The 21,790-nt window shown below is 49.8% G+C and overlaps 1 protein-coding gene across 1 annotated transcript; it reads right to left on the reverse strand.

Annotated features, from left to right (window-relative positions):
• Window positions 1–450: 450 nt before the first annotated feature.
• On the reverse strand, window positions 451–7,481 carry FOXA1 (forkhead box A1). Its single transcript, XM_083431901.1, has 3 exons — window positions 7,114–7,481; window positions 1,493–3,493; window positions 451–1,318 (listed from the first exon to the last, which is right to left on the reverse strand). The coding sequence occupies exons 1-2, from the start codon at window positions 7,183–7,185 to the stop codon at window positions 2,180–2,182; spliced, it is 1,386 nt and encodes a 461-aa protein (XP_083288027.1). The 5' UTR covers window positions 7,186–7,481; the 3' UTR covers window positions 451–1,318; window positions 1,493–2,179.
• Window positions 7,482–21,790: the final 14,309 nt, after the last annotated feature.

Below are 21,790 nucleotides of genomic sequence, written 5' to 3' on the forward strand. Positions count from 1 at the left end.
TAAAATAGAGGGGTGAGGGGGCTTCATCACTCGATAATTCACATTACAATAGTAGAACTCAAATTAAAAACAACATTTCTCTGCTGGGAGAAAACAATAACAGTATTCCTTCAATGCAATATAGGGCAGATCGGATGCTCTATTTTTTCTTCCCATACATAAGGAGAGAAGGTTTAAATTTGCGATAAGACTCCCCCTAGCCCTGTAGGAATGTGCTGCTTGTTAAATATTCAGTACATTTAAAAAAATATTTAATGTGCGTCTACTAAGAATGGGTTTCTGTATCACAGAAACCCCTGTGAGCTCCTAATTTATCAACTAGGAAAGTGGGGGGGGGACCAACATCTTTTGTTTACCCCCCCCCATCTCTTTTTCTATTCCAGACCATTTAATTAATATAGACGTATCCATCCTACCCAATAATGGAACAAAATAAAATAACCCAAAAAATTCTCTCGTTGATAATATTCGATTTATTTAAAGTCCTTAACTGCAAATGATCGAGAGAGAGAGAGAGAAAGGGGGTGCAAAAAAACCCAAAAACATACGTCGCTGCTTATATTGTCATTTTTTTTCCTTTAAAAAAATCAAAACATTTTTTTCAATTACAATCACATTTATTATAAAATTAAGATTTTTTTTAAATTTTCTTTAAAATGGTGTGTGTCATTTTTTTTAAAACCGTCATTTAAAAGCACTTTCAAGCTGTAAAGAAAGAAAGTAATAAAACCGTGCAAATAAATTAAGGACGTCGTGAAAGCGAACAGGGAGGGGAAGTTGGGGGGGGGAGGAGGAGGAAGGGATGCAACCCGTCTGGCTAGGCTAAAACATCGTGTAAAAAAGAAAACGGTGGAAAGTGCATTAACACTGGATGGACGTGCTAACAACGGCGATAATTAAGCGGCCACAAGAAATCCGAGAGGGGCAGAATCATGACTGGTCATAGACTGATCTGATGAAGAGGAGAGGGAGGGAGAGAACCCCTTCTATCATAAAATATTCGGGGGAGGGAGAGGAGAATGACAATAATTATTGTTATTTCGGATAGATATAGTTCGGGGAAGGGGTCCTGGGATTAAATACCCAGCCGTCCACGTGGCCAGGGCGCTTCCCGGTGAAGGAGACGCTTTAGTAACAGCTGGGAGGGAGGGGGGAAATAAAAACGACTGCGACCCGTGCGACTTTGCATCCATATCCAGCCGCGACCCCTGTCACTTTGCAGAGTTAGGGCAGGGGGGGTTCAGGATCAGGCTCTATGGTCCATGGGCGTGTGACCTATCTCTCCCAGAGGAGACATTACGAACCGGTCAGATCAACTCTGGGTTGGTTAGGAGATTTCCTTTCCCCAAGGCTCTGGTGGGACCGGGGGCTGTTCTCCTTGCCAAGGACTCCCTTGGCATATATATAATATAATGGCATATAATATATGGCATATAATATATATATATGCGCATTTATATATTCAGCACTGTATCGCCTGTCCCTGGAGGACTTCCTAATTTAAATTTAATTTAAACCTCTCCATTTGGGACTACTTTAACTGGAGAGGCCTGTATACGCAGAGAAGGCCCCCGGTCCACCTCATTCTGCCTTTTATTTATTTATTTTTTTATCTAAAGGCTGGGCTGGATGGGGGCGGGGCGGGACTTGGAACAGCTCAGTCTTGAGACCTTGCAGGAGCAAGCCAGCCAGAGATCTGACTCACTAGAATAAGGCATCTTCGTAGGTCTGCTTTTATTGATGAGATTACACCGAAGAAGGTTAAAGTGGGGGGGGGGGGATCCACCAATAATAATAATAATAATTTACAGGTTGGAAATCAATCTTTCGTGGTCATGGCGAGGGAAGGTGGGCGGTATATACAGTGTCTGTTTGCGGAGTTGGATGCGATTTGCTGGATTTTCCAGGCCAAAATAGAATAAACACTATGCATTGGGGGGGGGGATACAATAATAATAACAATAACAATAACAATAATAATAAAGTAACAGTCCTTTCTTCTGCTCTCCGCCCCCCTTCTCCTTTTGCTTCCCCCGCCTCGCAGGGATGGTGTTGGGGGAAACGCACCGTCAGTTTCGGCTGAGAGATCTAGGAGAAGGGGGAGGGTGGGAGCGGCCAAACCAACCAGCCCTGCTGGGGAGGAAGATTGCTGCTTGGTGCGCCCTCGAGTCCCTGCCAGCTAAGACGTATTTAGGACGGGTCTGGAATACACACCTTGGTAGTAGGACGGCTCCAGGGCCGAGGGCTCAATGCCTCCCCGGCCGCCCATGGATGCGCTGCCCAGAGGCAGCCCTCCCGGCAGCCCGGCCCCGTAGGAGGAATATTGCAGCGCTTGCTCGTAAGCCTTGAAGTCCAGCTTGTGCTGCTGTTCCGAGGAGGACATGAGGTTGTTGATGGAGAACGGGTGGTTGAAGGAATAGTGCGGGTCGCCCTTGAGGTGCATCTGAGACTCGTGGTGACCCAGAGAGTGGCCCGGGTGACCCAGAGAGGCCAAGCTCGGCCCGGGGGGCACGGAGGCCGCTGCCACCGCTGCCGCGGCAGCAGCAGCCGCCGCCGCCGCCGCAGCTGCGGCGGAAGAGGCCACCGACGGCTTCAGCTCCGCTCCGCTCCCGCTGTGGTCCAGGCCTTGCGGGCTGCCCGAGCCGGGATTCGAAGGGGCGGACTCTAGCTGGCCTCCTTTGGCGCCTCGGTGCAAAGGCGAACCTCCTCCTCCTCCTCCGGGGTCTTTCCTGCCTTCGCTGCCGTTGCCACCACCTCCTCCTCCTCCCCCGACGGCACCTTGTCCCGCTTTGCCTCCTCCGGGCTGCTTGTCGCACTTGAAGCGCTTCTGGCGGCGCAGGTAGCAGCCGTTCTCGAACATGTTGCCCGAGTCCGGGTGCAGCGTCCAGTAGGAGCCCTTGCCGGGCTTGTCGGGCGAGCGCGCCACCTTGACGAAGCAGTCGTTGAAGGAGAGCGAGTGGCGGATTGAGTTCTGCCAGCGCTGCTGGTTCTGGCGGTAGTAGGGGAATAGGTCCATGATCCACTGGTAGATCTCGCTCAGCGTGAGCATCTTGCTGGGCGCCTGCTGGATGGCCATGGTAATGAGCGAGATGTAGGAGTAGGGCGGCTTGGCGTGCGGGTAGCTGCGCTTGAAGCTCTTGGCGTCGCGTCCGCCGCGGCTCAGCGACGGCGCGGCGTATCCCATGGGGCTCATGCACGGAGGGCCCATGGCCCCGTAGGCGCCCAGCCCGTTCAGAGAGGCCTGCGGGCTGCCCATCGCGTTCATGCCGCCGGGGCTGAGCGCCGAGCCCATGGCCGACATGCTGTTCATGGCGCCCCCCGACGCCCCGGGGCTCAGGCCCGCGCCCAGGCTGGGGTTGGCGTAGGACACGTTGAAGGAGCCCGACGTCATGTTGCCGCTGGTGGTCATGGCGTTCATGCTCATGTAGGTGTTCATGGAGTTCATGGAGCCCAGGCCAGAGTTCATGTTGCCCACGGGCACCGTCGAGTAGGCCTGCGGAGGGAGACACTGGTTAGACGTGGGGGGAACTGGCTGAATCTTAATTTAGACGGCCGAAAGGAGGCGAGAAGCCGGAACGCACCTGCCTACCTTCCTAACCTCCCTTCCCTCCGTGGCACCAGTGGCTGCCCCAGTCCCTTCCGACCTTTGCCTTTATTGGTCACCTCGGTGAATTCCCAGCTGCTCTCGCAAGATTCCTTTCTCACGCAACCAGCCGGCTAGGATTAGGATCTCGACTATCGCTCACAAACTACACTCAAAGCGGCACCTTCTTAACCATATCCTAGTCTCTAGTTTGCGATTTATCACAGGGTTCGCTGAAGGGGCAGTGAGCGTGTCCAGGTTGATCCTCCAAACTCTAGAAATATCTTGGCCCTGGATGGATCAGGGGTTTTATTTGGGGGGGGTTGTGTGAGAAGGAAAGGGGGGAGAGGTCTCTCTCTCTCTCTCTCTCTCACACACACACACGGTTTGCATTTGAAGGACAGCGACATTATGAATCTACTCGATCTAACTTTATAGGAGAACCAAGGCGTATCCGTAAAAGGTCCCGATTTGCACCGAAGGCGTCGCAGCTTGGCGCGCATCCTGTTAAAACGTTTTCTTTCCTTCAAAGTAAAGAGTGCGGAGGGTCAACCACAAACCGCTGTAGCGCCTTTATCTCCACAGAAAGTAAAAACAAGAGTTGTGGAGATGTTTGGATGCGGCCTGCATTGTTAAGACGAGGCCCTGTTCTTAGCAAGCAAAGATCCTGGCCGCGCGAGTGGATGGCTGCGGGTGCCAAATTACGCGCAACAAACCAGAACTGGGGGACACGCGGGAGAAGAACCAGTCGGCCCAAAGGATCAGACACCCACAGACCTTCCCAGGTCCTGCCAGGGCAAAGCGCCGGCTGAGACAAGCCACGCCACATCCTTGCCGCGGGCGTCTAAAGTGGGATCTGAGGAAGCCCGGCGCTTCCTTCAGAGATTCCCCTTTTCCAAGGCCAGGTCATGTACTATTTCATTTTTTTAAAAAATATAGGGAAACACCAGTGATAATTAAATACACTTAAGAATTACAGCGAGGGAAGAGAAAGGTCGGTGAGAGAGAAGCCACCATTCACTCCAAGATCGCCAGCCTCGCCGCCACAAGAAAGCGCATCCCTAGGAAGGGAAGGAGGGAAACCCGACGGCTTGCGGCGCTGCTCCAAGCGGGTGGCGGATCTGCCCCTGGGCTAGGCCGCCGAGGCAGGTGCCTTTCCCGAAGGAGGCCGGGCCGAAATCCCTGCGCCTTGTTGCAAGGCGCCGAAATGGAGCTCTCCGAGGTCGTGGCTCCTCCTCGGCCTCCTGCCCCAAAGCTTCCCAAAGTCTCAGAGAGAGGCTGGTGGGAAAAACAAACTTTGCGGCCTCTTTGACACAAACCCCGCGTCCCCCTTCTCTCTCTCTCTTCTGTTCTGTGCTGGCTGCCCCACATTCCTGGCCCGCCGGGAAGTTTTCTACAAAATGAACAACTGCACCTTTTGGGCCCAGAACAACACAGCCTTTTCTTGGAGGTGGGGGGCGAAAGGTAGCTTCCCTCCGCCCATCTATTTCCCCGAGGTTTATAATCAACTGAAGCTTCATCAAACCTTTCGACCGTCTAAATTAAGATTCAGCCAGTTTCCCCACGCTGAGTCCCAAATAACAGAACGGTCTGGAATAAAAGAACAGACCAAAGAATAATAATAAAAAAATCAGTCTGGGGGAAAAATAGACTGAGAAAGCGAACCCCCGCTTAATTTTTTAAAAACATAATTACTAAAACAACTGCAGCTAATGCACGCTATTAGCTGGGCTTCAATCCGGGAAGGGGTATCCCAGAGGTTCGCTTCCTAGTTTGCTTGTGTTTTAAACGTTCAGTAGGTGCAGTCACAGTTCTCTAATATAATTAGAATTTCAAATTCCTAAAAGCTAAGAGATTTATAATATGCCTGAGATTTCTGACAGAATATCTCTCCGACAGCGTTTGCACATCTTAGAGGTGGTTGTGATATTGTGGGTGATACGCAGACCGTTCTCCTACTTCTGAATTTTTTTCCTTTTTTAGTAAACAATCCTAAGATTATGCAGTGTGACTAAGCATAACTGATGGAGAATATAATTTCTATATAAGCATTATATTTCTATATAAAACTATTTCTCCATAAATGAATCATTTCCCCCTTGCCCGGCGTGCTACGATTTATAAAACAAATACTTTTTAAAAATAATAATAATCATCAAGTATCCTTCACGGAGCAAGACTGGATGGGAAAATAATGTGTGCGGGCGGGTGAGCGATAAATAAAACTGGATGTAAAATTGTCAATAGAACACTGGAAAATCAAATTGAGAGAGAGAGGGAAATCTGGCGCGGAGAAGGGTGAATTATGCTTACCAGTGAAGGGCCCCATATTAGCATACTAGCGGCATTTTAGCCCCCCCCCCTCCTGAGTGCCTATGGCGCTGGGAAGAGGCATACATTTAATCTAAACCCCTTCCTTGGCCTCTGTTGACCCTTCAGTATTAAATAAGAATCCGGAATACGACAGCCTACACAAACACATATGTTCAGCCGGAGTCTACAGCCGGCGCAGGCAGCGCATATGAACCCGGGACATTAACTCTGGGGAGGAAAGCAATGTTGAGCGATATCTGATTTTTTGCACACACGCCGTCAGGTCTACTTGATCCTAGGTACCTCTCCCTCCCCGCCCCCACTTTTATTTTTGTTCATATCATCTTGTCACTTTCCCTTTCACGTTCTGTAAGGCTCAGTTCGCAGCTGAAGCCATTTTTTGGGGGTATTTTTCGGCCTTTCACTCCCTATTCAGTTAAGAGGGCCCCATTCATCTCTCTCTCCCTCCCACCCTCCGCCCCATCGGGGTTTTACACGCTCCTCCACCCGTTATTGTTCGTTTGCGCGTCTTTGATCTTTTCTTGGAAGTTCTTTGGAGCATATTGTTAAATCAGGAACGTGGATATGAATGGACAATGCAAAAAAACAGAGCCCGGTTCCTGGTCGCAGGCTCCAGAGATCCTATTCTCCGCAGCGCCACCCGCCGGTCGCGGGGAGAATTGCTCCCGTTTCAGTTTTTATTCCGCCGCCGCCGCCGCCTTGAAAGAAGCGTGTTGCAAAGTACACACGAACGATTGTTATGCTCAGCAGAGTGCAATAGCAGCCCAAGTGAGAGGTGGGAGGGAGAGAGAAGGCGGCCGACGAGGCGGAAAGCGTTCCCCGACGGGAGGGTTAGAAGTGGTCTTTGCCTCAAACAACCCAACCCCCTGCCCCACACATCAAGGCCCTAACTCAGAATCAAGAGGCGTTGGAGGGGCGCCCGTGGGTCTCCAAGGCGAGACCCTAGAAAGAAACCAAGGACTCCCGTCTTCCGTCCACTCGACGGCCAGGGAGATCTCCCCGCTGCCCTCTATAGTTTCTCTTTGGCGCCTTCCTTCCCGGGTTCCCGTGCAGCTGGAAGGTCGAGGGAGGCAGACCTGGGCTTCGTCGGGCTCTGGGAGCGGACCCTGGCTCCCCCTCTCTCTCACACCCGCCACACCTCGAGGGGGCGGACGGAGCCCCTTTTCCAAGCCCTCCTCGCACCCCGCTCGGCTCACCTCCTGCGTGTCGGCGTAGTAGCTGTTCCAATCGCTCGTCTCGTGCCCTTCCATTTTCACGGTCCCTAACATCCTGGAACCAGCCTGCCCGGGGTAACCATCCAGCCCCTCCCGGCGAGTGGCGGGTCCGGGGAGCCCCCCCGCCCGCAGTCCCGGAGCGGGGGAAGCCGAGCTGCGGCTAGATCAAGCCCCCCGGCGGAGGAGGAGGAGGCGGCGGCAGAGGCAGAGGCAGCAGCAAGCGGTGTGCGGCGGACAGCCACTCGAGGAAGTGAGGAAGTGCTGGCTGGGATGCGAGGGGAGTTGAGCTGAGGTGGATCTTACGTCGTCGCACCAGCGGCGGCGGCGGCAGGAGCAGGAGCAGCAGCAGCAGCGCCCACCTCCTCCTCCTCCTCCTTCTCCACCTCCTTCCCCTCCTCCTCCTCCTCCTCCTCTCCCCATTTGTCCGCCCGCACAAAGACGTTCGCACCTACAAAGCCGGAGATGCACCTGCAAACAAGGCCGCGCGCAACTCCCCCGGGGCGGCACTTTAGGCGCAAAGCGGTGTAATTGGCTTAAGCGCACCGACGTGCTGTTTGGGGGGGGGGAGAGGCAGAAGTGGGGACCCGTGAAGGGAGGAGGGAAACGGGAAAATACTGCCCCCCTCCTTTCCTCCAACCCCCTCCCTCCCTCCCTCCAGTGGGGAAGGGGAGGGGCGAGGGGGGATGCCAAGAGAGAGGCGAGCGCAGCCCCCTCTCTGCTTGGATTGGGAAGAGCAGCTTGCGCCTAGGGCTGGCTGGCTGGCTTTGCTCGAGGGGGTGGGTAGCAGAGGCGACCCCTTTCATTTGGTGGCCGCTTCTGGGGTTGGGGTGGGGGCAGCAGGATGGACCCCAAGTGTGCCTCTCTGCCCCCCCCCCCAGATCCCCGTCTGCCTGACCATCTCCCCAGGCAGCTCCTGGGGGCAGTTTTGCCTTCATTGCGCACGGGCTTCCCCTGCTCCTTTTTGGCCCCGTCCCCGCGCCGTCCAGCAGCCCCGCGCCTCCGTGTGAATGAGTCACTCCGCGTGACGCGCGCGGCCCCAATGAATAGCGAGGTCGGCCAGGCGGCTCGGCTTGGCAAGCGGCCCAGGTGAGTCACGCCGAGCAGCTTCGCGGCCAGCCAGCCTGCGCGCCCGCCATCCCTCCCTGGCTGGGGACCCGCGCCCCTGGCCTGGCTGGGGGCGGGGTGGCTGGCCAGCGTCCCCGCAGAAGGGTCCCCGGCGGAAAAAGCAGGGGCTCCTCCTTCCCGGGACGGAGGCCCCGATCCACGCCCCTGGGGCTGCGTGGCACCAAGACTTGCTTGGGTCTTGCTTCGCAGTAAATCTGCCGGTATCCCCTGCTTTTGTGTTAGGCGATCCTCTGCAGATCCCACTCGGCCATTAACTCGAATAGGGCTGCTTCCGAGTAAATGGGCTGAGGTTCCCTTTACACTTACAGGGTGCTGTCTTCATTGCTCCCAAACGTTGGTGGCCGGCCGCGAAGGATGGGGAACCACTTCGTAGAAGCAAGCAAATCGGTCCAGAAATTTGTTTCAGGGGCTCTGAGCAAGGAGGGTGGGGCACAGTGGGAGAGATTTTCCATGGGTTGGATCTAGACTTTGTTAATTGAACTTCGTTCCCGTTGAAGTTAGTGGGGGGTGGGTCCAGTTATGAGCAACTTTGCCCATCGGTAGCAGTGGGACACCGGTCGAACGCACGTCGCCTAGGTTCACCCTCCTTTCTATTTGTCGAGCGATCCTATATTCCGCTATGTTCTGTGGGGCTTGTTGCCGGTTTAGTGCACGGGATCGCTGCTTAAACCGAGACCGAGGCTTCTCAGCCTGTCCTCTATTCCAAATAATGTTAAGTATTACGGCCAGTGCCTGCAATCCTACGGGGGCGCAAGTCTTTCTCTGAGAACATGGTAAGTGTCCCTTACGAGGAACGTTACATAGCACCGTATTGCGTGCATACTTCCTCGAGAGCAGATCCCAGTAAAGTCAATTGGCCTTACTGAGTAGGATGAGGCTGAAAAGGCGATTTAGTTCCAATGCAACCGATGGAATAAAATATGCTTTCAAATTCTAGCATTTTGCCCTGGCTGACTCTAAGTGGAATGTGGCTCCTGGTTGGGAAAACATGATCGCAACAGGGTTGTGTGTGTGTGTGTGTGTGTGTGTGTGTGTTTGCTTGCTTGCTTGCTTTTAAATGGTGGCGGTGCCGAAATGCGGTTCCTAAGAGTTTGAACATCAGTGGCAAGGAAGCAATCTCAACTGCTATAAATGATGGCGCAGCCTTGCCCTGAATGAATGTATGGACCACAGTCCCCACACACGCGTAAGGAGGAATTCAAGTTCCTATTGACTACGCCAGAGCTGGTTACGCCACAACTTTATTCGCTTACAAAATCGCAGCCGCCTCGACTTAATTTCAGATCGTTTCTTTCTATTGATTTCGCTGGAGGAATCTTACATCCGGAACAAGCGTTTCGGTTTACACGGGTTGTGCACCCAGTTTTTCGTTTTTACGTGGTTCTTGGGACACAGCAAGGCGATACACAGATAATAGTTTTCAATCACATCTGTTTGTTGTTCCATTTACGTTGAACCATTTAAAGTAAGCAAATAACACGATTTTGTAAAAAATTATATATTTTTTTAGGTAACGTCCTTGGTGTAAGACGTATGCTTTAACCTGTCGACAAAAGGCGGCCTCTCTCATCCCTCTCTTTTTCTCTCTCTCTTTGTCCTTTCTCTGGCCGCAGCCGCCTAAAATCTGGCAACAGAATTAAGTCAAATCCTTGAAACAAACAAATGTCTCAAATCAGCAGGCGAGAACAAGGGATGAAAATGTGCCATTAAGGAAATAAAAGATAAAAGCACGAAAGGACAAACTGCTTTTGAATATGATCACACTGTAAATTAAAGACGCATTGAAATACAATACGTAGGGGGTGAATTGCCACAGAAGACACAACCTTTACTTGGGAGAAAAAGAGGGCCAGGGGTGCGGGAAAAGATGCTCCTGTCTGCCAGGCTGATGATGGACCTTTCCGATCCTAAGTAACTCCCATTGCGATGAACGGGTACCATGATGCAGTTGCTTAAAGCCCCATTCATTTCAGTGAAGCATTTATGAGTCTCGTTCATTTATGTGGACAGGGGGTGGTTATGGCAGGGTGGAGCCCACTCCATTTAGGATCAAATTACCGCTACATAGCTGAAACTCTGGACACCTTTTCAGTTTCACCATCGGTAACAAATCTCACAGATTTCAATGAGTGTGACGTCCAGTCTTTAGGATTGCAGCATGGCTTGCTTCCACGCTCCCGCCCTTAAAAAACAAGGACAACCACCCTCAGGTGGCTATAGGATGAGGTGGCAGCTCTTTGAACCTCCTTCTAGCAACCGGATCCTGAAACACGCATATGTGGAAGTAAATGCTATTGATTTCAAGGTAGAGCTTAACTGAAAGCAAAATAAATAAATCATTAAATAAATGCCGTGTGTGTGGGCGCGCGTGTGTGCATAGCTTAAATGACCAGAGAAACCCCCTTTCCATTAATCGACCAAAAGTGCGTAGTTCCTCATCCCTTTAAAGCTCCAGAAATATATTACACCAGAACAGAGATAGGGAAATAAAATAGCTGTTGTTTTGTTACTACTACTATCAATACTAATTTTTATGATTTATTCTTATTTGGATTGGAACACTTTCGAACAGCGTACAAAAAGTTCCCAACTCAAACCTGAGCCCAAAGCTTGGTTCTGTGCAATAAAGTTTAAATATATATATATATATTAAATTGTCCGTTTGCAGACCTTAAGCAGAAAGCACCAGCAAAGGAAGGATGCCCGGACCCCACTTTGTGGTTGTTGTGAAATCTCTGCTCAGAGGTTGATGAGAGATTTGTGTGTGACTGTGAGACCGAAGGTACAACTCTGGGCGAAGTCACAGCGCCTCCTGTTGACCGGCCACAACCTCAAGCGCGCACACCTGTTTTTTTGAGACGCAGCTGCTGGACTGGAGGAGGACCCGATGCCCCGCCATCCCAAGCGATCGGCAGGTTTGCTGCTCAGGCTTCAACGGGACGCGAGTTCCGCATGGCTCCCGGATGCGAGCAAAACTTGCCTAAGCGCGTCGCCCACTGCGGGAACATCCCTCTCCCGGCTGCATACCAGACGGTACTTGAGCCAAGAGGTGGGGGGGACGCAGGTGTGTTGGACTGAAAATCCGTCATTGTTTCTAGGAGGTGTTATTTTTTAAAAACCACCAAGAGCCGACCTCTGCTGAGCTTAAGCACCTCGGAGGAAAAAACAGATTAGTGGGGCTCGTTCGCACATCCCCTCCTGGCGCACACTTTCAAAGGAATGCGCGCAGGAAGGTCTGATGGCACCCTCGCTAAGCGCTTTCGCTCACATCTAGCGGCTTATTGGGGTGTAGGGCGGTGGTGATGGGGCGCGAGACAGCCGCGACACCCCTGATCTTTAACTCCCCGGGGGAGAGACTGCTTGGAAAGCAACTGAAGAACTCCTTCCTTTAAGCACTGCGTTCCTGCTGTCCGGAAGATCCCTAGCAAGGGGCGTGTGGAAGAGCATTTCAGCGCTGCTGAATTTCTCCTGCACCAGGAAAAAGCGAGGAAATGGATAATCCCGAGGGAAAGAATCCATGCGGGGAGTGCGGTGGGGAATATCTGTCAGCCCATTGCAGCAAAAGGAACATACCTTAATAAAAAATAGGCACAAGATGAACGGATTTTTTATTTTTTGGGGGGCGGGGGGAGAAATCTTCGTGGACTAGGGAGCACACCCTAATGAGATACACAGGACTCCAGATCAGGATAGCTCGCCCCACTATAAACCTATTCACCTTTAAGATGCCGCGAGACTACTTTTTTATGTTAAGAACCAGAACAATGATACGCGCGTCATATTTAGGAGAGACTCGACCATGGCAATTCTTTGTTTACGTCTGGGTTTTACAGAGTCTGTCTCTCTTCGTTCACACACATTTACCTAGGGGCTCTCCATTCCCCCCCCCCCAAGGGAAATGCAACCGTGGCAGGGCCTCTGCTATAAAAGCGAAGCGCCAAGAGGGTTTCTTATCTCCCCCTAAGGTTGCAAACCTAACCCCACTTACCTAGGAATGAGCCCCATCGAACTCGATATTTATGAGCGGACGTGGTTAGGACTTTGCTGTAAATATTGCACAAAATCCAGACTCCTCCTCGCAAGTAATGGGAAAGAATGGCTGTTTGTCTCTCCGGGAACAATAGACTCTTAACCGGATGCACAAGACAGTTATTTGCAGCACTGTAAACAAATTAAACCCTGGAGCCCAAATTGGCTCCAATCCTAAGCATTAGGAAGAAACCGCTTTAAACGCCTGGTACTTTCTTCCAAGTGAACGTGCTTTGCAATGCGCTGTTCCATTGGCAAAATCAGCAAAGAGCGCTGTTTCATCTTAAAGACCAACATATTTATTACGACCACAGTCATATGATGACCATAGCCCGCTCCACCAGATGCACGACCACCCTGAAAATGGAAACCAATTGATTGCAAGTTCAGATTTACACGTTACGCTTCTGGTGAAGTGGAGTGTTGTTCACGGAAACTAATGCTACAATAAATCAGTTGGCCTTTAAGGTGACACGACACACACACACCCTTTTATTTTGGCTGCAGCAGAGTAATTCGGCAACTGATCCTTAGACAGTATTTCCCACTGATTTCAGTGGGGCACTTTCCCAGAAGCTATTTTAGCACCGGGCGTGCAATTCTCATCATTGATACACTCCCCACCCCCTTTCACTTGCGTGCAGGTCGGCAAAAAGCTCGCTGGCTTGGAAGTTGCCTTCCGCTTCACCTTGATACTCAGGTGTGTTCTCATTGACATTTGTCAGGTAATGCAGCCCCAGATCCGACTGCTAACCTGGACGAGGAAGCTCTCACCGTTTTTCCTCTCGTGGAGGCGGGTGGCCTCAACTTCCCCTTCTAATTTAAGGGGGAAACTGAGGCTTCTCGCTTTCCTCAGTGTTTAGATTTCTCCATTAAGATAGCCGATAGTGTAAAAAAGGATCTCCTCCTTGCAAAAAGGGATGAGCAGAGGTTGTTTTTTTAAAAAAGGCTTGTTTGTTTTAAACCTGATAATGGAGTTGCGGATGACCGGAATTTCGCATCTAATCCTTCTGAAGCAAAAGGATGAGCTTGCTGGGTAACAACAATGGTCTATTTAGCTCACTGTTGTCTCTCGTGATGGTGGCCAACCAGATGTCACAGCTAGTTTCGGAGCAGGGCAGCTTTCTAGCTACAGATCCTAAAATCGCCGGCTTTGCCTGTCTCTCTATGTTTAGTGAAAAACTATCCACGATCCTAATAATAATAATAATAATAATAATAATAATAATAATAATAATTAATAGATGTTGATCGTTTCCTTCGCCCTCGCCATCCTTCCAAAATTAAACGCCTTCTCTCCGGCTTTGACAAAAGAAAGATGAAACGCAGCCTTGGCTTTTTGTTAAGCCAATGAATACCGCAAACATTATGCTCTAAACAATAGGAGGGCACTGGCGCATTCAGCTCCGGAGAAGTGAAGACCTGCCCGCCTTTGCTCTCGGCTGCCCGCAGGATCCCTGTCAAAGCCGAGATGAAATACAGTGTTTATGTCAGGATCGGTCTTGAGGGCAAAATTGTTAACAGCGCCTTTACTCGGCTACGAGGAGGAGGGAGGGAGACCTTTTTTGGGGTGTGGGAGGGAGGCATTGTGGATTTAAACAGCTTCTGCGCGCCTTAACCAAATGGCTATTGTACAGAGGGCGCGGGATCTTCCGTTTTCCCGGCTATTCCTAAACCCCATTGCTCAAAACACGTGCAAGTACAAGCTCCAATTCAAGGAAATAGGATGGTGGAAGCTTCAAAACGCCTCGCTTCCGTTCAATATGTACATTTCAGAGCCCCTTGCCCTCTTCGACTCGACCCCCTCAAGCCGCCACCTTACAATGCAATCCTCTGCATGCTTACTTGGAAATGAGTCCCTCTGTGTGCAATGGGGCTGACTCGAGAGTAATTGTGGTTAGGACTGCAGCCTGACTGCCTGGTATGACCTGCTCCTTCAGCTCCTGCGCTCCTTTCTTTAGTTTCCTTACATCCTGAGATCTCTTGCCAGTCCCTACCCTGTCCCACAAAACTCCTGTCCTGTGATATTTCAGATCCAGCTAAGCCGAGAATTTCCCCTCCACTCATAGATTCTGGTTTGCCAATGTCGTTAGTTTTGTTCCCCGTACTTGGAATGTTGGTGAACATTCTGAGCCACCTCAGCGGCTCAGGCAGTGGGAAGCTTCACAGGCGCAATTCCATATGAAATAGGAAGGACTGATCTTCCCAGTATGTATATGAAGAATTAAGATCTAGAAGGGTTGGAGGCTGGAAGGTTCTGGGTCAGAGAAGCCAGAAGCTTGCCTTTACTTTGCCTCTCGCTCTCCATACTTCTGTCTAGACGCGGGAAGTGGCTTGCATTTCTCCGAGCTTGTTTTCTGTGCGAAATTTCCGTGCCTTTTCAGATTTTGGAACCCATTCGAATCAATTTCAATTAATCACGGCGAGCCTTCCAAATTCGGAGCGCCGTCCTTTTTGCGCCTATTACGCAAGAAACAACCCCCGCTGAGTTCCCAACCGGATGTTTGGGGCATATAGGGGTGAGACCCTGTAAATCAGGAGTGGCTGACTCTCGGAGTCTGGAGCTTGATGTGCCCCCCATGACATTTTCTGTTTCTCTTCAAGACCCTACCGATTTTGGAAGCTGCAGAAAACATTCAGGTAGGTACACTTCTAAGGGTTTAAAATCTCTCCGCCTAGCTTAACCCTGGGATCCCGGTGCAAAGCATTAGATGGGCCATTTTGTGAGACAGGAAGGCAGCGATCACTCTGCCTCACCTGAGCTGAGCAGCGAAGCGGAGGAGGTGGGCTGTGCACGCGCAGGTGAGAGTGTTCCTGCCTCCAACCCCAGGATTGGCCACGAGTGAATACGAGCGAGCTAATGAAAGTTTAGCCCCACCAGAAAAATACGGCATATGAATTAGCAATAATTAAAATAAAGCAGTCTAGCTAGGGAAAAGGCGGCGTCGAAAGAAAATGAATTTTATTTTATTTTAATTTATTAAATTTATATAGCTTCACCCGAAGATCACAGGGCGGTTCACAACATAAAAATACAAAATGAGAACACAAAATACCTAATAAAAACAAGAACAAACCAATAACCCCACTTATAATGGAAGTTTGTTTACAAGATTTATATTGCCCTTCACTTGTGTGTTTTCAGAGCGGTTCGCAGAGAGATGATCTTATGTCCGAGAGAATGCAGAAAACTATACTAAAAAGTGCGCACGTAACTAAATAAGCCCGTAGGTCAAATGGTGTCTCTGGATTGCAATTTATTCACTGCGGTTACCGCAGAAATTCTCAGCTAGCCCAATGCAGCCTAAAATATTCCACTGAATTTAGTGGGATGTTCCCAACTGCGTATAATACTTAGAATATCCTCACCTATCTACCTGATTTTTCACTTCCTCCAAAGAGTTCAGGATGGTATACATGCCCCCCTTTTAGTTCTAATCCTATACCCACTTTCCTTGGAGGAAGCTCCTTTGACTTCGCTGACTGGGACTCCGATTAGACAGGCGTGGGATCGTGCTCTTATAATCGTACAAACGCTTCAAAGTAGGTACAGTGGTACCTCAGGTTACATACGCTTCAGGTTACATAGGCTTCAGGTTACAGACTCCGCTAACCCAGAAATAGTGCTTCAGGTTAAGAACTTTGCTTCAGGATGAGAACAGAAATCGCACGGCAGCGGCGTGGCAGCAGCAGCGGGAGGCCCCATTAGCTAAAGTGGTACCAGGTTAAGAACAGTTTCAGGTTAAGAACAGACCTCCGGAACAAATTAAGTATTTAACCCGAGGTACCACTGTACGATCGAGAGGCAGCAACTGGCCCAAGGTCAGCCAGGAAGATGGCGGAGATGTGAACCTCGGTCTCCCAACCTAAGAGCAACACCGGATTAACCTCAGCCGCACCCGCGGCTCTTCCTGTAAAGCCCCTGGGGCGCACCAAGTCCATACAGACAGACATTTGATCTATATAAGTTAGACGACTATTTATTATGCCCATTTCGCAGATGGAGTGGCTTGCCCAAGGAATCCGTCGTGGCTGAAATGTGGTCTGTGAATCTAGGAACATCACATAGCCGGGCCATCCGATGACGACATCGGGGCAGAAGTGACATTTGAACCCAGGTCTTCGGGATACTGTAAAGCAACCAGCTGTCCAACGAGAGTCTGGACGCGGATCGGAGGCGAGAGGCGGTCGTGGCAGAGGCAGAACCTGCTGAACCCACATGCGAGCCCCACTCTTTCTCTTGAACCCAACCCCATCGCATCACCAGCACCGAACACCGCCGCTTTTCCCCCTCCAGACTTCGGCCAGATTTGTTGATCCTGCTTATCTTGACTTCCCAGGGAGCGCCTTTCCCATTAAGCAGCGTGCAAGCAACCCGAGTATCATTTATTTACCAACCGGTTGGAAACAAAGCATTGGCGCAGGCACTCTCTCCTCACACACACACACCCTGCATGCACGAAATGGTCTCGGTCCTCTCGCTTCTGGGGGAGAACAGGTTGCGCTCTCAACCAGGGCCTGAAGCCTCTCTGGTTTCCTTGCAAACAACCGAACAGCATCTCGGACGCATTTCCCCACCGATAACTGTGTTTGGACATATTCAAAGGAACCCGTGTGCCGTTTCCCGCTCCTGGCCAGCCTCGTGCAAATAAAGGCTGCCCCCATGATGTTGATCAGAGAGACTCGGTCAGATGTGCTCGCCACCCAGGTAGCCCTGAGTGCAGTTTCCCTCTTGCCACAAATCAAGGATCGTGAATGGAGTCTCCAAAACAGGGCACCCACAGCCATAGGAGCCAAAAGGTCGGCCTGCCTTTCTTCAAGCTCGACGCGGTCTCCTGTTATGTTGTTGTTGTTGTTTAGTCGTTTAGTCGTGTCCGACTCTTCGTGACCCCATGGACCAGAGCACGCCAGGCACTCCTGTCTTCTACTGCCTCCCGCAGTTTGGTCAAACTCATGTTCGTAGCTTCGAGAACACTATCCATCCATCTCGTCCTCTGTTGTCCCCTTCTCCTTGTGCCCTCAATCTTTCCCAGCATCAGGGTCTTTTTCAGGGAGTCTTCTCTTCTCATGAGGTGGCCAAAGTATTGGAGCCTCAGCTTCAGGATCTGTCCTTCCAGTGAGCACTCAGGGCTGATTTCCTTAAGAATGGATGCGTTTGATCTTCTTGCAGTCCATGGGACTCTCAAGAGTCTCCTCCAACACCATAATTCAAAAGCATCAATTCTTCGGCGATCAGCCTTCTTTATGGTCCAGCTCTCACTTCCATACATCACTACTGGGAAAACCATGGCTTTAACTATACGGACCTTTGTTGGCAAGGTGATGTCTCTGCTTTTTAAGATGCTGTCTAGGTTTGTCATTGCTTTTCTCCCAGGAGGCAGGCGTTATATCTGCTGCCTAATGGCAGCGGGCTCTAATTATTCTTGGAATCAGAGCCAATGTGGTTGTACTGGTTAGAGCAGGGTTTCCCAAACGTGGGTCTCCAGCTGTTTTTTGGACTACAACTCCCATCATCCCTAGCTAGCAGGACCAGTGAGTCAGGGATGATGGGAATTGTAGTCCAAAAACAGCTGGAGACCCAAGTTTGAGAAACACTGGGTTAGAATTAGAATGATGGACTCGGACCTGGGAGACCCGGATTCAAATCCCCACTCAAGTATTAAGAAGCTCATTGGGTTGATCTTGGACCGTTAAGCGTCTCTTAGCCGAACCTACCTCACAGGGTTGTTGTGAGGGAAAACCATGTAGACTGCCACATTGGGGGATGGAAATCTAATAAATAAATAGACGGTTCTGCTGGCATCTTAATAACTAGGATTTCTTCTGACGTAGTCAACGAGATGGCTTTCAGATGTGGTTGGACTCCAGCGAGCTCGCATCAGCCCGAGTCAACATGACCAAAGATCAGTGAAGATGGGGGGTCCCTGGAGGGTACTTGCCTTGACGACCCCACACTTTTCGTGACGAGAGAGGCGTGATTATTCAGCTGGGCTTTCAAGCTCAGGAAATGCGCCTGCCACAATGGCCGCGCCACCGTAGGCACGTCTCCTCAAAAGTAAGGACCCCTGAGTTAAATGGGGCTTGTTGTTGTGTTGTTGTTGTTTAGTCGTTCAGTCGTGTCCGACTCTTCGTGACCCCATGGACCAGAGCACGCCAGGCACCCTTGTCTTCCACTGCCTCCCGCAGTTTGGTCAAACTCATGTTGGTAGCTTCGAGAACACTGTCCATCCATCTCGTCCTCTGTCCTCCCCTTCTCCTTGTGCCCTCCATCTTGGGTCTTTTCCAGGGATTCTTCTCTTCTCATGAGGTGGCCAAAGTACTGGAGCCTCAGCTTCAGGATCTGTCCTTCCATTGAGCACTCAGGGCTGATTTCCTTAAGAATGGAGAGGTTTGATCTTCTTGCAGTCCATGGGACTCTCAAGAGTCTCCTCCAACACCATAATTCAAAAGCATAAATTCTAATTGCAGCCCAAACATGCCAACATCCACAAGACTTCTCCTTGTCTTTTGATGCAGCAGATGAGCAGCTGTCCCTCGGAAGTTAATGTGACTTCGGAGAAGTTGGTGGAGAAGGCATCTGACACGCGGGCATAAGGAGAGGAAAGTAAGGAGAGGAAAGTAAGCGCGCACAGCTCTCTCCATGAACCATTTTCGATCTGGAATTTCGTTCTTTAGGATGCCTTCACACGTATACACACATCATGCGATTCCTACCCGCGAAATTAGAGCGAAGTTGAACTTATAGAGTGATCTGACAAACATGGTTTCCTGGTCTGATCTGAACTTTCTGTTGGAGGGTTTTTTAATCTGCATCTGCATCTGCTCGTTCACACGCGCGAGTCATCGCAGCCCCCAGGAAAGGAGAGTGAATGGGTGCGAACCATTCCTTTCCAGACTGAACCCTACAGCTGCGCGACTTGTAGCTGGATAAAGGGGGGGGGGGGACACACACACACCTCGCCGTGCCAAGACGCAGGCACCAAACGCCTAACGCCTGAGGTCCTCAATTTAGGGAAGGATGGTAAGTTTAGAGGTAGAGCTCATGCTTCGCAAACAGAAGCCCAAATTCCAACCCCAACCTCCCTTTTCAAGTGGCCAGGGCTGGCAAAGTCCTCGACTCTGAAATTCTGCCGAGCCAGTGCCAGTCACTCAACCGAGCTCGATGGACCACAGGTCGGGCTCTGTTCTATGTTCTCAATACATTTGACTAAGATGCTGGGGAAAGGAGTCTGAAGAGGATGTTAATCATCGCGTTTGCGCACAGAACTGCCAAAGACTGGAGCAACATGGATGTTACGAAGTAGCAGGCTGTGGCAACATTATCCGCAGCAGGTCATCCTGTAAAGTCCAGCGGATCTGAATGGCTACAATTCTGATCAGGGAGATTCTGAGCAGAGGCTTCCTTGTCCTAGAATGAACGCGGGTGAACTTGTGGGTCGAACCGTTCGGAAAATGAGCAACTAGGCTGCCCAGATCCAAAGAAAGTTTGCGGGGGTGAGGCTGCAAACCTACCTACCTACCTACCTACCTACTTACCTACCTTTCTCTCTCTTTCTCCCTCCCTCCCTCCCTCCCTCCAACAAACGTCCTTACAACAATCCTGCGAGGTAGGATAATTAAAATATAGTGATTGGCTGGCCTGAGAAGATCCAATGAAGGTTGGGGCTGAGCGGGGATTGGGACCCACGCCTTCTGAGCTGGGTACGACACCCTGCGGGTTAAACCACGCTAAGATTCCTTAAGCAACTCCGTGGGACACATGTCCATGTAAACCTGCGCAGGATCGCGTTGCGCGTCGCATTGCAAGGAACGGGGTTTATCGCCCATCTGATAAACTCGCAGCACGAGTTATTGGCCAGTGCTGAATTTGTGCCTACATATTCATCCCGGAATTTGTTTTTAGTGCCGTTGATGAGTCCAAAGAGACAGAGAACTTGCCCTCATCTGCTGAATGTGACTGATTAGTGAAATCTAGCTGCACTAATATCTAGAAGTTTCAACAGATAGTCATTACTTGGGGGGGAAAAATACAAAATAGATTAAATGGTTCATTGTTTAGGATAGAGATATTAGAAGCTGCAATTCTACTCACATTACACAGAAACGGATTTCAAAGGCATAAACATAGCTGTCAACTTTTCCCTTTTATTGCGAGAAATCCTATTCAGAATAAGGGAATTTCCCTTAAAAAAAGGGAAACGTTGACAGCTATGGGCATAAATAACAAATACATGTATTTTCCAGGAAAATTTAGGATCTAAACTGATGGGATTAAAAGGCCTCAGATACCTCCCACATACCTAGGAGTGAGTCCCATTGAACACAAGAGGTTTTTTGAGGAGGCAGGAATAGGATTCAGCTGTCAGTAAGTATATTTAGCCCTTCGAGGTATACTGGTTTAGCTAAAAGCCTAGTTTAATTGTGTTTGGACATATTCCAGCAGCCTCCCCCAACAAGGTCCCTTCAGATATTTTAGACAACTCACATCATTCCCAACCATAGGCTGTCCTGGCCTGGGCTGATAGGAGTTGTAGTTGAAAACGTTTGGAGGGCTTCAACTTGGGGAGGGCAGCATGACAGCCTCCAACCATTTGTAAGTCAGCTGTGGATTTTTATAATGATCCAAGGGCATTTTCACACAAGATAAAACTCTATGAAAGTCACATCTGTGTACAACAGCAGTTCTGCCCCCACCCTCACCCCATGGACCACTTGAAAATCTCTAGGGGTCTTGGTGGATCAGTTAATAAACTTAGGTTGCTGAGAAGGTCTCCATTAAATATTCACTTTTTATTGGTGAATAATTTCTGAATTTCACAGAAACGTTTTCAGGTAGAAAGAGGAAATTAACAAGGCAGCCCTGTTCAGGGAAGTTTTTAATATGTGACATTTTAGTGTATTTTTCATTTTTGTTGGAAGCCGCCCAGAGTGGCTGGGTACAAATAAAAAATTATTATTATTATTATTATTATTATTTAATAAGTGTGCACAATAGGATATCAGCCCAATAAATAGTTTATTCTGTTTTACCTATGGTCACGTCATTTCCTGGTAGGGTTGAGATTAAAAAAAAAAAAACAGAAACAAAAAAAGTTCCTCTTCTACTTTTAAGAGCAGCTTGAACTACAGATGCGAACAAGTGATAATGTTTCTCTTGTAAATTCTGCAGAATGAACTTATGCTAAAGCACCAATCGATTCCCTCTGCCTAGCATGTTGGCAACTCTTATTATCCAACACCAACCAGCAACAGTAAGTACTATACAGATAAACATCAAAGCCAAAGGAAGGTGCTGCGCTTCTTGGCACAAATTTATGACAATTCGTACAGTCAAGTGAATGATATATTTTAGACCTTGTTTAACAATAAGGGTACCTACCTATTTGGCTTAGGAGTGCTAAGGCTTTGACAAATCAAGTTTCTGTTAAGTGGAGGAAAACATTCATTGTAAAATGGTGAAAATAACTTTGATCAAAACATCAAAACTGTTGAGAGAGAGAGCGAG

The sequence above is a fragment of the Podarcis tiliguerta genome (genome assembly GCF_965153285.1).
Source record: "Podarcis tiliguerta genome assembly, chromosome: 1".
Lineage (NCBI taxonomy): Eukaryota > Metazoa > Chordata > Lepidosauria > Squamata > Lacertidae > Podarcis > Podarcis tiliguerta.